The sequence below is a fragment of the Sorex araneus genome, chromosome 6 (assembly GCF_027595985.1).
Source record: "Sorex araneus isolate mSorAra2 chromosome 6, mSorAra2.pri, whole genome shotgun sequence".
Lineage (NCBI taxonomy): Eukaryota > Metazoa > Chordata > Mammalia > Eulipotyphla > Soricidae > Sorex > Sorex araneus.
Genome location: NC_073307.1, coordinates 59,087,507 through 59,101,233, shown reverse-complemented (window position 1 = coordinate 59,101,233; position 13,727 = coordinate 59,087,507). Strand labels below are relative to the sequence as shown.

The following is a 13,727-nucleotide window of genomic DNA, read 5'->3' as shown; positions in this document are numbered from 1 at the left end:
TGGGGGGGGAGCCCCCAGCTCTGTCCGCAGACGCCAACGCCCCAGGAGTGCGGAATGGGGTCGGCGTGGCATCCCTCGCGTTTCCCGGCATGCTTGGGAGCAGCCCTCAGGAGGGCTGCACTGCAGCGCGGAGTGAGGGGTCAGCACTTCCTGATCCTGTCCTGCCCTTACCTGGTGTCAGGAGGGGCCCGAGAGCGCCCCAGGGCCTGAGGAAGGGGCTGAGGGTCCCGCAGGCTCCACACCCCGCTGGAGGTGGGCCTTGCATCCTGGCACCGGGAAGGCCTGCTCTAGCAGCATTCCGGGGTCCGGCTGGCCAAGAGGGGGGGACAGCGTGCCCTGGCGGCCCCTGGTGCGGGGCTGCGGAGCAGAAAGAGGGCAGGGCCAAGTGGGCATAGCATAGGCCCCCCAAGGAAAATCCAGGAAGCTCCGTGGAGGTGGGGGTTGTCTGCTGGGGGCGGGTGCCCTGTACCCCGCGGCTGGGAACACCTTCGCCCGTCCCCGCCCAGGAGGTGCCCCCGTCCCGTTCCCACGCTCTGTGCCCGGCTCCGCCCTGGTCACCTGCCCAGGGCCGCCCAGGCCCGGCTGCAGCTCACACTGGGCAACTCGAAGGTTCTACAAACAGACAGCAAGACTGTGGTGCCACACCGCGTCTATTTGGGGGTCTGGCAGGGCACAGGGACGAGGCCTCCTGCTCTCCCCCTTCCGGGTGGGCGGCGGGAACTGGGGGTCCCGGGAACCCCCGCCCCGCATGGCTCTGCTCTAGGCAAGCAAAAAGATTCCATCTGTGAAGAAAGAGCCGAGGGGCAATGCCCCCCGCGCCCCGACCTGCGGGGTCCAGTCTGTGAGCTTGGTCTGTGCTTGGGGTGGACACTGCTGCTTCCCCCGGAGGGTACCCCGGCCCCACTAAGGCTGACTGCGGCCATGGGGGCGCGGGGTCCTCTGCGCAACTTCCAGCCCGGAATGTCCAGTCCTGGGTGAGGGAGCGTGGGGTCCCCGCGTGGCTTCCGCTCGCCCCCACCACCCTGGGGGGGGGTGCTGGCCAGGACGGACTCCCTGAAAAGGTCCCGACTCCTTCCAGAGTGAAGGTGAGAGAACGTTCTGGGGCGCAGGGCCCCGTGGGAGGCGCGGGGTGGACCCGGCAGGGCGGGGCCGGCCTTCAGATCCGGCACGTGGGAGCCCTCCGGGATGCCGGCGTGTAGACGCTTCCGGGTGCCCACTTCTCCGGGCGGCGCTTCCGGGGGCCCCTCTGGCCCCCACAGAGCCCTGGGCGCGGGTCCCGCAGCAGCGCGGGTGCAGCTAGATACTTAGATATATAAATATATATATGGGGACGGATATGCCCGATGCCGGCGCCGGGGCGCTTCCTTTTTTTTTGTCTTTTTTCTTTTTCAGTGTGGTCAGTGTAGCAGGCACTTAGTTCATGTGGAGATGTTCGTCGTGGACGCCGAGGCCGGGCGGCCGCCGCTAGCCCAGGATGTCCAGGTAGACGGGCGCGGCCTTGCCCAGCGCCTGCAGGATCTTGTAGATCTCCTTGATGTTGAGGCGCTGCTGTGGCTCCCGCTGCCAGCACCCCAGCATCACGTCGTACACCTCCTTGGGGCACACGCGCGGCCGCTCCAGCACGCGGCCCTGCGTGATGCACTCGATGACCTGCGGGAAGGGCGGGTCACCGAGGGGCGAGGGGCGAGTTGGCCTGCTCCCTGAGCGCTCCGCCCACGCTCAGCCCAGCCCGGCCCCGCCCCTGCCGCCTGCCCCGCCCCTCCGCCCGAGCCTGGCCCCGCCCCTACCACCGCCCCGCCCCTCCGCCCATGCCCCGCCCCACGGCCCCGCCCCACCCTATGGTCCCGCCCCTCCGCCCGCGCCCCGCCCCTCCCGCACCCTAGGGCCCCGCCCCTCCGCCCGCGCCCCGCCCCCGGCCCCCTTCCTCTCCCCCTCCCCCGGCCTTGCCCGGACCTCAGTGTTGGACAGCTGGAACCACGGCTGCTTGCCGTAGGTGAAGATCTCCCAGAGGATCACCCCGAAGCTCCACACGTCGCTCTCCGTGGTGAACTTGCGGTACATGATGCTCTCTGGGGGCATCCAGCGAATCGGGAGCATGGTGTGGCCTCCCACCTGGAGAGCAAGACAAGCACGGTGACCCCCGCTGTGCTTTCACCTATGTCAGCCACAGGGGATGGGGCGGGTCCCAGGCGGCCCCCCGGGTAAAGCGGGGTGCAGGAAAAACCCAGAAACAGTCGGGGCAGAAGTCAGTCTCCTGAGTCTGGGGGTGGCCCGGGGGTCACCGAGCCTCCTCAGTGCCTGCTGGGACCCCGGCTTGTGGGCACCTCATCTGCACCAGGATGATTCCAGCAGCGCCCGGGATCCTGCAGCCCAAGGAGGTCCTGAGGGCAGGGCACAGGGGTGCGACAGGTAGGACACAGGGGTCCTATGGTTAGGGCACAGCTGCACTGGGGACAGGGTATAGAGGCACCGGGGGCAGGAAGGAGACGTGCTGGGGCCAGGGCACAGGGGTCCTAATGGGCAGGGTACAGGGGTGCCGGGGCAGGGCACAGGGGTCCTATGTGCAGGGCACAAAGTACCAGGGCAGGGCACAGGGGTGCCACAGGAAGGGACCCTGCATCCCTCAGGGTTCCGTGGGCAGGGCACAGAGGTGTCAGGGACAGGACAAAGAGGTGCCAGGGGCAGGGCACAGGGGTCCTATGGGCAGGGCACAAGGGTACCATGGGCAGGGCACAGGGGTACTATGGGCAGGGCACAGGGGTGTCAGGGGCAGGGCACAGGGGTGCCAGGGGCAGGGACCCTGCATCCCTCAGGGTTCCGTGGACAGGACTAAGGGGTGCCGCGGGCAGGGTGGAGCAGTGTGGAGAAGGTGGGAGCCAGGTGATCCCGGTCTTGCAGGAGCGTCTTCAAGGATCCTCAGGACACGGGCTCAGGTCTGCCAGCTGGGGCTAGCGGGGCACCCGTCTGGGTGGGAACCCACAGCTCGTCTCGGCTGGATTACCGTCCAGGTAGGCACTGTGAGCTTGGCCGTGGGGTCTGTGGGTCAGGCACCCCTCACCGCGGTCAAGGGCTCTCGGGAATGTCCTCATGGACTCGTCTCGGTGGCTGCCCGTGGCAGAAATGAACACCCACAATGCTTGGGCAAGATGCTCATGGAGACAGGTCGCTTCTGAAAGCAGGTGGTGCAGGTCTCCTCCGTCTGGGGCCTTTTACCAGGCCAAGGATCGCACAGACATGAGGAAACTGCCTTCCAGCGGGGGCGGGGAGGGAGGGGGGCATTAGAATCAAGACAGTCGGAGACGAATGAAGTTTCTTTGGCACCTGAATAGACGCAGAAAGTTCCCCTCTCAGCCCTGCCAAAGACAAAGATGGAGAAGAGAGAAGCCACGGGGGCGGGGGGGGGCGCTATTAAAGAGAACGAAGAGAGTCCCTACTCCCCAAACATGCGTGCAGGGCTAAGACACGCAAGGGCTGAGAAAACGGACTGCAGAGACAGCCGGCCTGGCAGGGCATGACTGACACGTTGACAGAAGCGAGGCGGCAGGTGAGAATGGTCGTCGTGAAATCAAGACCGGATGAATACTGGCCCTGGGACCGCTGAGGGCAGGCACCTGACTCCTCTCAGTACCCTCTGCCTGGAAACTTCCAGACTGTTCCAGCAGAAAGCAGAGAGAGCAGATAAAGAAGCAGTCAGAGGTCCGAGAAGGGGGGTTGTCCTGAGAAGGCGAACTGCTGGCGGAGGGTCAGCGACAGTAGAGAGAGGAGCAGAGAGGTAACATTTAAAAGTGGTTCCTAGAAGAACAGGGGGCACATGTGATTTCCAAATCAACTTTAGGAAAGCAGAGCCCCCAAATCTCTCACCCATACCCTGATCGCCCCCCCCCCCAAAAAAAAGAAACAGCCAAAGTACTACAGGGACACAGATCAAGATGAAAAGAAGCTGGAGAAAAAGGCTGAACTAATCTCGCCAGGCCGGATCGACAAGGACGAATCTCATTCCCTTGGAGAGAGCATGAGATCTGCCTCAGAAATCAAAATGTGTGCTGGTTAGATGGAGCAGCAGAAAGCACTGGGGATAAGAGGAATGCACAGAGCAGAAACCAGAGATGAACTCAAACTGGAAAGAGTGAAATAGGCATAGAGGGGCTTGCATTTGAACAAAATTGCACTGTAGCACTGTAGCACTGTCGTCCTGTTGTTCATCGATTTGCTCGAGCGGGCACCAGTAACGTCTCCATTGTGAGACTTGTTACTGTTTTGGGCATATCGAATACGCTGCCACAGGGAGCTTGCCAGGCTCTGCCTGTGGACGAGATACTCTCGGTAGCTTGCCGGGCTCTCCAAGAGGGATGGAGGAATAGAAACTGGGTCGGCTGCATGCAAAGCAAACGCCCTACCCGCTGTGCTGTCACTCCAGTCGAACAAAATTGACTTCAAATTAATTGAACTCTCCAACAGAGCACTGGGACAGAGATATGTAAAGAGGAAAAAGAGCTGAGGAAAGAGATCACAGGCAAAGCTCGATCATGGCACAGACTCTCCCTCCACAATCCGATCGAGAAGACCTTCCTAGAGGGACGACATTATTTCAATTTGTTTGTTTGTTTGGGTACAGTGGCAATGCTCGGGAGTGACTCCTGACCCTGCATTCAGGAATCATTCCTGGCAGGTTCAAGCAAGGGACCCTCAGGGGTGCGGGGATCAAACCCGGGTTGCCATGGGTAAGGCAGGCCCTTCCCCACTGTCCAATCTCTCTGACTGCTGTTCATGTGTTTTTAAAATGCAAATGGGGAATCTTAATTGATTGATGAGGGTTGTGGTTCCATGTGCCTTTCAGCCTTTAGAGATTTTCACATTATTTTCAGTTATATCCTTAAAAAATACTTAAATGCAGTCACATATCTGATTTCAAAGGAACTCTGGAATCACATAGAAATTAAAGTAGGGGCCAGAGCAATAGTACAGCAAGGAGGGTGCTTGCCTTGCACGAGGCCTACCCGGGTTCAGTCCCTGGCATCCCCACAGGGTCCTTGCCAGGTATAACCCCTGAGCATCGCCAGGTGTGGAAAAAAAAGAGGATAAAGAAAAAAAGCAGAAGGAACAAGAAATGATATGGAAAATTACACCAAGAATAATTTTTAGAAGGTTCTATTTGGGTAATTCACAAGGCTATTTGATAAAGACTGTTATTGAAGATAAAATGTAAAATACTTTGTCCTAATAATGATGAAAGCCCTGTGCATCCAAATCTATAAAACAGAGCTAAAGTATTTTTGCGGGGCACACCCACCAGTGCTCAGCACTTACTCCTGGCTCTGTACTCAGGGATCACTCCTGGTGGGCTGGGGGGGGGCGCTTATGGGATGCTGGGGATCGAACCCAGGTTGGCCAGGTGCAAGGTAAACGCTCTCCCCAGTGTACTATCGCTCTGGCCCTGAACTAAAGAACTTTTTAGGGGAAAAGAAAATCTCTGGCTTTTAGGCATTTTTCAAAAAAGATATAAAGGAAAAAAGTTTAAAGTTGCTCTCTTGTGAAAAGATTACTTTTCCTCTTCCAGCCTTTAGTAAGTTAAATGGTGGTGTAAAGGCTGAGATGCTATTGAGGTTCTGATATAAGTGGCTGCACGAGATAAGGCTCAACAGAGACAGCAAAACCCGCAAGACAAACGAATACCAAGGGAGAGGAAATAAATAATGAAGATTAAGGAGGAATTCGGAGAAACCAATGCAAAGCAAGAAGCCAAAGCAGACAAACATGTTTCTCTTCGGGGCAAAGATCCCTGATAAGGCTAGGATGGTGAGGCCCTGTCCATAGCGGGAGCCAGGCAGACTCTGTTCTTTTCGTTTTGGCTGTGAACCAAAGAACCCTCTTTAAAAAAAAAAAAAAGTCTACTTTAAAAATAAAAATAATATGATGAATTTACGGCTAGAGATGTGACCATTAATTTGCTAAAGGATCGACAGGCAGAAAACTTGAGCACAAAAGCAAAGAACTACAGGGGCTGGGGGAGCACACCTGTGATGCTCAGGGCTGACTCCTGGCTCTGCTCTCAGGGGTCATGCCTGGTGGGGCTTTGGAGACCCTATGGGTGCCAGGGATGGAACCCCGGTCCGCTGCATGCAAGGCAAATGCCCTCCCCGCTGTGCTCTCTCTCAAGCTTTTCATAATACCTGTAATTTTACAAAAAGTAAAAACAAAAAAATTTTTCCTAAGCCATACTCTATGGTTTCAATGGACTCGATGTGAAAATCCTTAATATATAAATACCAAGAGCATTATTTTGCCTATATGTGTACAAAACTAGCCATTATGGGGCTGCAGTGATTCCTGATTGCAGAGCCTGGAGTGACCACGAGCACTGCCAGGTATGGCTCCCAAGCAAAACAAATAAAAAGATGCCCCACATTTCTGATATCTCTTTCTAAGTTCCCTCATTGATGAAGAAAAAAAGACGTGCTAAATTTATTTATTACATTAGAAGGATGGAAGTTATCTTTTATCACCCATTTTATTGCAACGCTATTCAGGCCATTCATAGTCACTGCAATAGAACCAGAATAAAAATAAACACTGAAAATGAAGAACCAAAAGGATGATTTTCTATGTAGGACATTCCTCTTCAAGATAATTAGAAGCCATTAGAACCAATACATGATTTAGTGAAATTGCTTAGATAGGAAATGAACGCGCAAAAATCAAACCACTCTCAAACAACAAGAGCAACAACTTTAAATTTTTTTTTAAAAAAAAGAGATAGATCATTTGTACAAGAGCACCAAAAAAAAAAAAATCCCACAAAAGATTCCCTAGGAATAAATCCGACCATAAAATACACATGGTCTATTTAAAGAATAATGTAAAGATTCAAGTGCATGCAAAGATCAGACTTTTTCTCCGGTAGGAAAATATATGCTATAATAAAATCTCCTTCAAATTAATCTCAAAATTCAACACCTGAATGAAAATCCCCATGGAACAGGGTATGGAAACTGAAGTGGTGGTGCCAAATTCATTGAAGAAGAGAAAATACTTGATGAGGATAAAATATATTTGAACAGAACAAGAGATTTGTTCCATCAATCACGAAACAGGTAATCAAACTACAAGAAAAAAACACATTGTGTTACTGGCAGAGAAAGAAACAAATTCCACTGATCGATGGAACAAACTACAGCCCCACAGCAGACCCATGGAGAAATACTAGAATTTAATACATGAAATGATTGGTTAGTAATCAAATATTGGGACAATGAACTATTCATTTTAAAAAGTACACTTAGATACCTACCTCACACCATATACAAAAATCATTTCCAGATGGATTAAAGAGCTAAACATAAAAAAAACAAAACAATAATAATATTAGAAAAAAAATTAGAAAAGTATCTGTAAAACCTCAGGAGAGAAAAAAAAAAACCAAAAGCTTCCTAAATAAGACATATTCGAAAAGTAATCAAGGATAGAACTTAGGGGGTACAACTTATTAAATAAACAAAACCAAAAAAGCAAACAGTTTTGAGGGGCAAATACAAAAATAAACATAGTTAAAGAGACAGATGAGAGTCTCTGCAAGGTCAGTGAAAGACAGAGCATTAGGACCCAGAAGCCACATAGCACTGTCCATTTTGCAAAAGCAACCCCATAAAAAACAATAGCACACACAGGGCACGGGCAAACGACAGACAGAAAGTCACAAAAGACCACAGATACAAGAAGAGACACAGCAGGGACGGGGAGGGTGAGGTGGGGACAGAGGCCTGGGCTGGGGCGGGAAGGGCTCTGGTCGCTTCCTGGCTGGCTGGCCACGCTGCCTGCGTTGTGTTCGCGGGGGCGCTGATAGGAGCGTGGCTGGCTGTGTCCAGGGCGGACTACATGAGGCACGGGACGGACAGCACGGGTGCTGGCCAGCACCCTGGGCCAGGGCATTCCTGCCCATGCACCTCGGGGAGAAGACCCAGAGAGGCAGCTGGAGCACTGGGAATGTCCCTCCAAGGGGGATGGGGAGGGGCGGGGCTGTGAAGACACAATCAGGAAAACAGAAGTGCGATTGCCGGCAGGGGGTCTGTCTCCCCTCAGCTCTCTCCCAGCAGGTGCTCTCCACCCCTTCCTTTGGGGGCCCACACCCGGCAGGGCTTAGGGCTGACTCCTGGCTCTGTGCTCCACGATCACTGCTGGCTGGCTCGGGGGACTCTATGGGATGCTGGGGATTGGGCTCGGGTGGGCCGAGTGCGAGGCCAGCGCCCTCCCCGCTCTCTGTTGCTCCAGCCCCAGCCCCCTTCTTTCTTGAAAGGAAACCCATTTGCACCTTGGGGAATGGCTGAAGCCATCACCACTGGAGGGGGCAGCCCCCCAATAAAAGTACCGAGGCGCATTTGACCCGGACCTCACACACGTGTCCCTCCCGCCCGCGCTCAAGTCCCATCTCTGAGACGGAGATGAAGCATCCTTCCGAGAGGAGCACTGAACCAGGAGTACCTGCTCCTGACCCGCCCTTCCCCATGCGACATCGAAGGGACCCAGAAACAGCGCTGGACAGAGAGCTGGCCGTGTCCACCTCCCACCCTTGCTGGCGCCCCTCGGCTGCACTGTCCTGGGGAGGGTCCCTGGAGTCAGGGGTGCTGGCCAGGGTACTCAGGTTTCTCTGAAGGGAGCAGACGCTCACAGGCCCCGGGGCCACGCCAGCTGCAGGTCCATGATCCAGGTCGGTAGAGACTCTCAGTGCCCGCGTCAGCAGCGGGCTCATTCCTGTCTGGGGATCACCAAGCGGGGGCTGAGCTGGCCAGGGGGTCCTGAGAGCCGCAGAATTTCCTTTAGGCCCAGGGCTCAGCTGGGTCCCAGAAGAACCCCCCGAATCCACGCCAGGATGTGGAGGTGTCCGGAGAGCGGGCCCTGGGGTCAGAGGTAGACCAAGGGACCTGGCCTCCGGCACACGCAATGCAGCCGGCCTCCCGAAGGCTTCTCGCTCCTCGCTTGGCTCGCTGGGGGGCTGCCGGAGGAGAGAGTGCCCAGCTCCCCCTGCCCTCGGGAGCCTCAGCAGGGCCACCCCCTGCACTGCAGGCCCCAGGCTTAGTACAGAAGCAAATCCTGGCCCATTGGGCGGGACTCTACGCTCCACAGACCCGGGGTTGTATTTCCTGGGGTGGAGCCGAGAACCCTGCTGGTCAGCAGTTCTGCAGCTGTGCAACTACGCAAGACCGTGTGTGCACACAGACACGGCCCCGTTCGGGTGGGCAGAGGCTCCCCAGCCAGAGGCAAAGGGGGACACCCCACTTGGCAAGTCTGGCCGCTTCTATTCCTCCCAGCCACTGCAGGGGGAGATGACGGAGAGAGCAAGGAACGTGCGGACACACCGACACATCACCAGAGCTGGGCAGAGAGGAACATCAGGGGCCGCCATGGGCCCCGGCCGCACCTTTCCCGAGCTGAGGGCAACCGCCCTGGCCAGGAAACTCCTTCCGGTCCTCAGCCTCAGAGCGGGGCATGGGGTCCCGTGCACCAGCAGGGGAAGCTCCCTGTCCGGTGCCCTAGGGATCACTGGAGGGCAGCTCGACGCTTTGTGCCGAGAGACTTGTCACTGGGCATTGAAAATGAAATCAAAGTCTCCAGGCACATCTTTTCATTGCTCTGGTTTATGACAGAGCGGCCAATGAAAGGCTCCCGTGCATGCCAGAACGTAATGCGCGGGGATCAAATGCGGCGGGGAAACGGGACGGAAACATAAATCCAGGCCGCGGGGAAACCCAGCGAGGCTGGCTGAGAGCTTGTTTGCATGTTTAACGGACGATGCGTCAAACTGCTGGTATTTAAAGTTCATTAGACGCATTCAAGGGGGAGCAGACGTCTCTTTTGACTGTCAATATTTGCAATGTTCCGGCAATGCGACATTTGTGACTACTGAAGATGGTGCTGACGGCGCCCACTGGCACTTCAAGCGCTCAGAGTTGCTCTGGGCACATAAAGGTTTGTACGGGCAGGGGCGCCGGGTCTTCCCCTAAGACCATCAGGAGTGAGGGGGGAGAGGGTTCCAAATGGTAGGAGCTGCCTATGACGCCCCCCTCAGCCCCACCAGATGCTTCGAGCTGTTTCCTCATGTCCAGCTGAGTGGACGATGAGTGGGGGGGACGGGGGACCCGACTTGCCTGAGTGGGCAACCGTCTCGCTCACTTCCACAGAGTGACGCCAACCGGCATGCGACCTCTGAGGGCCTCCCCTCCCCACCAGAGTCTAACACGCGCTCACCCGACTGCTAGAAGGTTCTGCCTCTGCATCTATGCGCGGAAAAGGGTGGCTGGCCGAAGGGAACACACCAGAGCCGGGGCCTCCCCTGGCCCTGCTCAGACGCCCCCAGGTCCCCCCCAAAGGGGCAGCCCCTGGCTTCCTATGCAATTCCCGATACACAGTGGCTCCCTGATTTGCTTAAGGTTGACACTTTTCTGTTTGTTCTGGGGCCACAGCAGGGGGTGCTCGAAGCTACTCCTGGCTCAGTGCTCGGGGGTCGCTACTCGTGGGTGTGGAGACCCAGTGAAACACTGCATGGGGGTTCGCAAGCAGGGCACACAGCTGCCTGGCGCCCACCTGGGATGAGCGTCTGGGGTGCTCCCTCCCCGAATCCCACTGGCCAGAGTGCCCCCCACCGGAAGACCGGAGCAAGAAGCAGAATGCGGAGGTTCCACCTCCATGAGGGACCCCCACCAGCATACAAGGGGGTGTCTGGAAACAGCCTCCAGCTGGAAATATACATCCAGTTCACACACGCGATGACTTCCCCCACCCCAGGATAAGGGGGCGGCCCCGGATACCCACCACGCTGAGTCAGCCCTCCTGACCACTGACATGAGCACAGACCCCCTCGGCCCTGGGGGGCAGGACAGGAGCAGCCACCCGCAGGCCATGCAGAGCCGGGGCTCGGCCACTCGGGCTGGGGTGGAGCCAAGCGGCCCGGCCCCGCCTCCCCCATGCTCAGCCCCACCACGAGACACCCCCAGAAGCACACGGTGTCTGCACTGGAAACTTCCATGTGGCCGAAAGGACACCCCTTTGTTGGGGGCAGAGCACTGCCCACCCCCGCCACCCCTGGGCTCGGACCCATGGAAGTTCCAGCCCCCACCTGGCCCCCACAAGCCTGCAAGCTGCTGGTCTGTGCCCGAGGGCGGCCGGGCCCAGCCCCGACCTCCGAAGTGGAATCTGGACTCACTGTGGGAGCTGCGTCTGCCGCCAGCCTCCGCAGCTGCCAGGACGCGGTGCCCAGGCCCTTCTGCCAGGGCCCTTCCTGCCATGGGGGTGGGCAGGGGAGAGAGAAGAGAAGGGGTGAAGGGAGAGGACGAAGGAGGGAGGGGGGCGGCAGAGCTGCGCCCACAGCACTTCCCACTCCGGATTCCCTCCTGCCCACCTCTCCCCTGCCTGTGCCCACCCACCCGGTCACAGTGCCTCCCACAGCGGCCACCTCATCACCGAGCGCCAAGCTGAGGTTCCATCTCCGGTACCCAGGTCCCTTCATTTGTCACTCGAATCATGGGACCCCTCCCAGGTTGGGGGCAGGGGAGGTGGGCCAGCCAGACACCGGCCGCCTGCACTGGCCGCTCCCCCGTGGACAGCAGTGAGAAGCCCTCTTCCCAGCAAAGACCTTCCCCAGGAAGCTCGAGCCAGGCCAGCCCTTTGAGGTGCTTCCCCAGGGCGGAGCGCCACACCCAGCAGTGCCCAGGGACTGTCGAGGTGGCCCCTAATGTCCAAGGAGAGATTTTGTTTTGTTTTGTTTTGTTTGTTTTTGGGTCACACCCGGCGATGCACAGGGGTCACTCCTGGCTCTTCACTCAGGAATCATCCCTGGCGGTGCTCAGGGGACCATATGGGATGCTGGGATTTGAACCCAGGTCGGCCGCGTGCAAAGCAAACGCCCTCCCCGCTGTGCTATCGCTCCAGCCCCCCAAGGAGAGATTTTAGCACCGGTCCTTGGCGGGCCCCCACAAATGCAGAACCAATGAAGGGGTAACATATTTGTCTGGCTCTGAACTCAAGGGCCACTCTTGGTGGGGGGTCCCTAGGGGGTGTCGGGGCCCAGTAAACGCCCTATCCTCACTTTTGAGATGGTAAAAAAGGTGGAGTGCAGCTATTACATGACGCTTGGGGAGGCACAGGGCACAACAGTTACACAGCAGCAACGACTGTGCTGTGAGCGGAAATCCCTTCTCCACAGGAGGGGGGGTGCTGCGGGGTGGGGGGACGGAGAGAGCCTTCCTGACGGGGAGGTGGGTGCTCGGGCCATGCCGGGGACACCTGAGAGCTCAGACAACCTCCCCAACCCCCCCATGCCATACACGAGCATCTGCCCACATCTGGAACACAGTGCTTGCTTGGGAGGAAGCGCCAATCCCAGCGGGTCCCACCAACAGCTCTTCTGCTTCCCCGAGAGGGGCTGGCCCAGGGGCCAAGCGTGAGGGTCACCCTCTGGCCTGTGATGCAGACGGGAACGGCCTGGACCCTCCTCTCCAGCCCGCAGTGTCCAGGCCCAGCCCGAGGGGTGGGTGATGCCCCCTCTCACACCCTGGGCCTCCAGAAGGACGGGTGTCGGGGGTAGGAAGGCAGTGTGCTACCTCCTGAGCTCTGACTTCCTCTTCCGGGTCACCGGTCTTCACTGGGACCCACACTTGCCTCCAATCGCCTTGCCACTGTCCTCTTTACAGTCACCCAAGCCCCTGCATGGAGAAGGTCTCTCTCACAGCTGTGGAAACCAGTCGTGTGTCACTCTGACTGGGACTTCCCTTCCCTCCACCACACTTTCCACAAAACCCGGCTGGAAGAAACCAACCTCGCCCCTCCCCTCCACTCTCCTTCTCCCCTCCCTTTCCCCCTCCCCTTTTCCCTCCCCCTGCCCCCCTTCCATTCTGTTTTTTTGTTTTGTTTTGGTTTGGTTTTGGTTTCTGGGTCACACCCAGGGATGCACAGGGGTTACTCCTGGCTCTGCACTCAGGAACTACCCCTGGTGGTGCTCAGGGTACCATATGGGATGCTGGGAATTGAACCCGGGTTGGCTACGTGCAAGGCAAACGCCCTACCCGCTGTGCTATCGCTCCAGCTCCCCCCAACCCCCACACCCACCACCCTTCCATTCTGTTTAGGATCTGCACCCTGGCCAGCATTTGGAAACAGGCTGGGCCTGTAACTTGAAATGATTTAGAGCTCCTCCTACAATTTCTACCTTATTCACTTACATAGAATAATAATTACCATCTATTGAGAACCTAATGGGTGCCAGGCAATTTGCATACATTATCTTACTTAATCCACACAAAGGAAGAAAATGGTTTTCTTTCTCTTCTTTCCAGAGGTGAGAAATCGCCTTCCATGTCCGAGGGTCCCGGCGGGGGGGGGGGGGGGGGGGGGCCCTGACGACAGCAGATATTTGGGGGAACTGGCACCAGTGAGGGTCCCCCTGGGCCCTCCAGCTTCCCAGCTCTGCCCTGTGGGGGCAGCTCAGCCCGAAAAACACCCGCCATTAAGATTCCGCCTGGCCAGCCTTCTACTGACCCGGCGCGCCCTCCGCCCGTTCGCACACGCACAGATCACAGAGTCCCAGGCTCTGGGGCTTAGGAGGAGCCTGGAGGAAGCCCCAGGAAGACACGAGGCTGCTGCATGCAAATGTCTTAATCACGGCTCTAAAGAAGAGATTTGTATGGAAATTTATGTATCTTTACATGTTCTATATTTAGTTTGCCCAAGGAAAGAAATAA

The 13,727-nt window shown here is 57.1% G+C and overlaps 1 protein-coding gene across 3 annotated transcripts in view; it reads right to left on the bottom strand.

The window, feature by feature from the left end:
• Nucleotides 1-632: 632 nt before the first annotated feature.
• Nucleotides 633-13,727, bottom strand: part of NTRK3 (neurotrophic receptor tyrosine kinase 3) — a 111,879-nt gene continuing 98,784 nt past the window's right edge. For 2 of the 3 annotated variants that reach the window (XM_055142492.1, XM_004617593.2), the window contains 3 exons: nucleotides 7,289-7,330; nucleotides 1,954-2,112; nucleotides 633-1,650 (listed from right to left, as the gene is read on the bottom strand). In XM_055142492.1, coding sequence (XP_054998467.1) covers nucleotides 1,465-1,650; nucleotides 1,954-2,112; nucleotides 7,289-7,330 — 387 coding nt within the window. In that variant the 3' untranslated portion in view covers nucleotides 633-1,464. The remainder of the gene's footprint in view (nucleotides 1,651-1,953; nucleotides 2,113-7,288; nucleotides 7,331-13,727) is intronic. The other variant, XM_004617594.3, reaches the window with a different exon arrangement.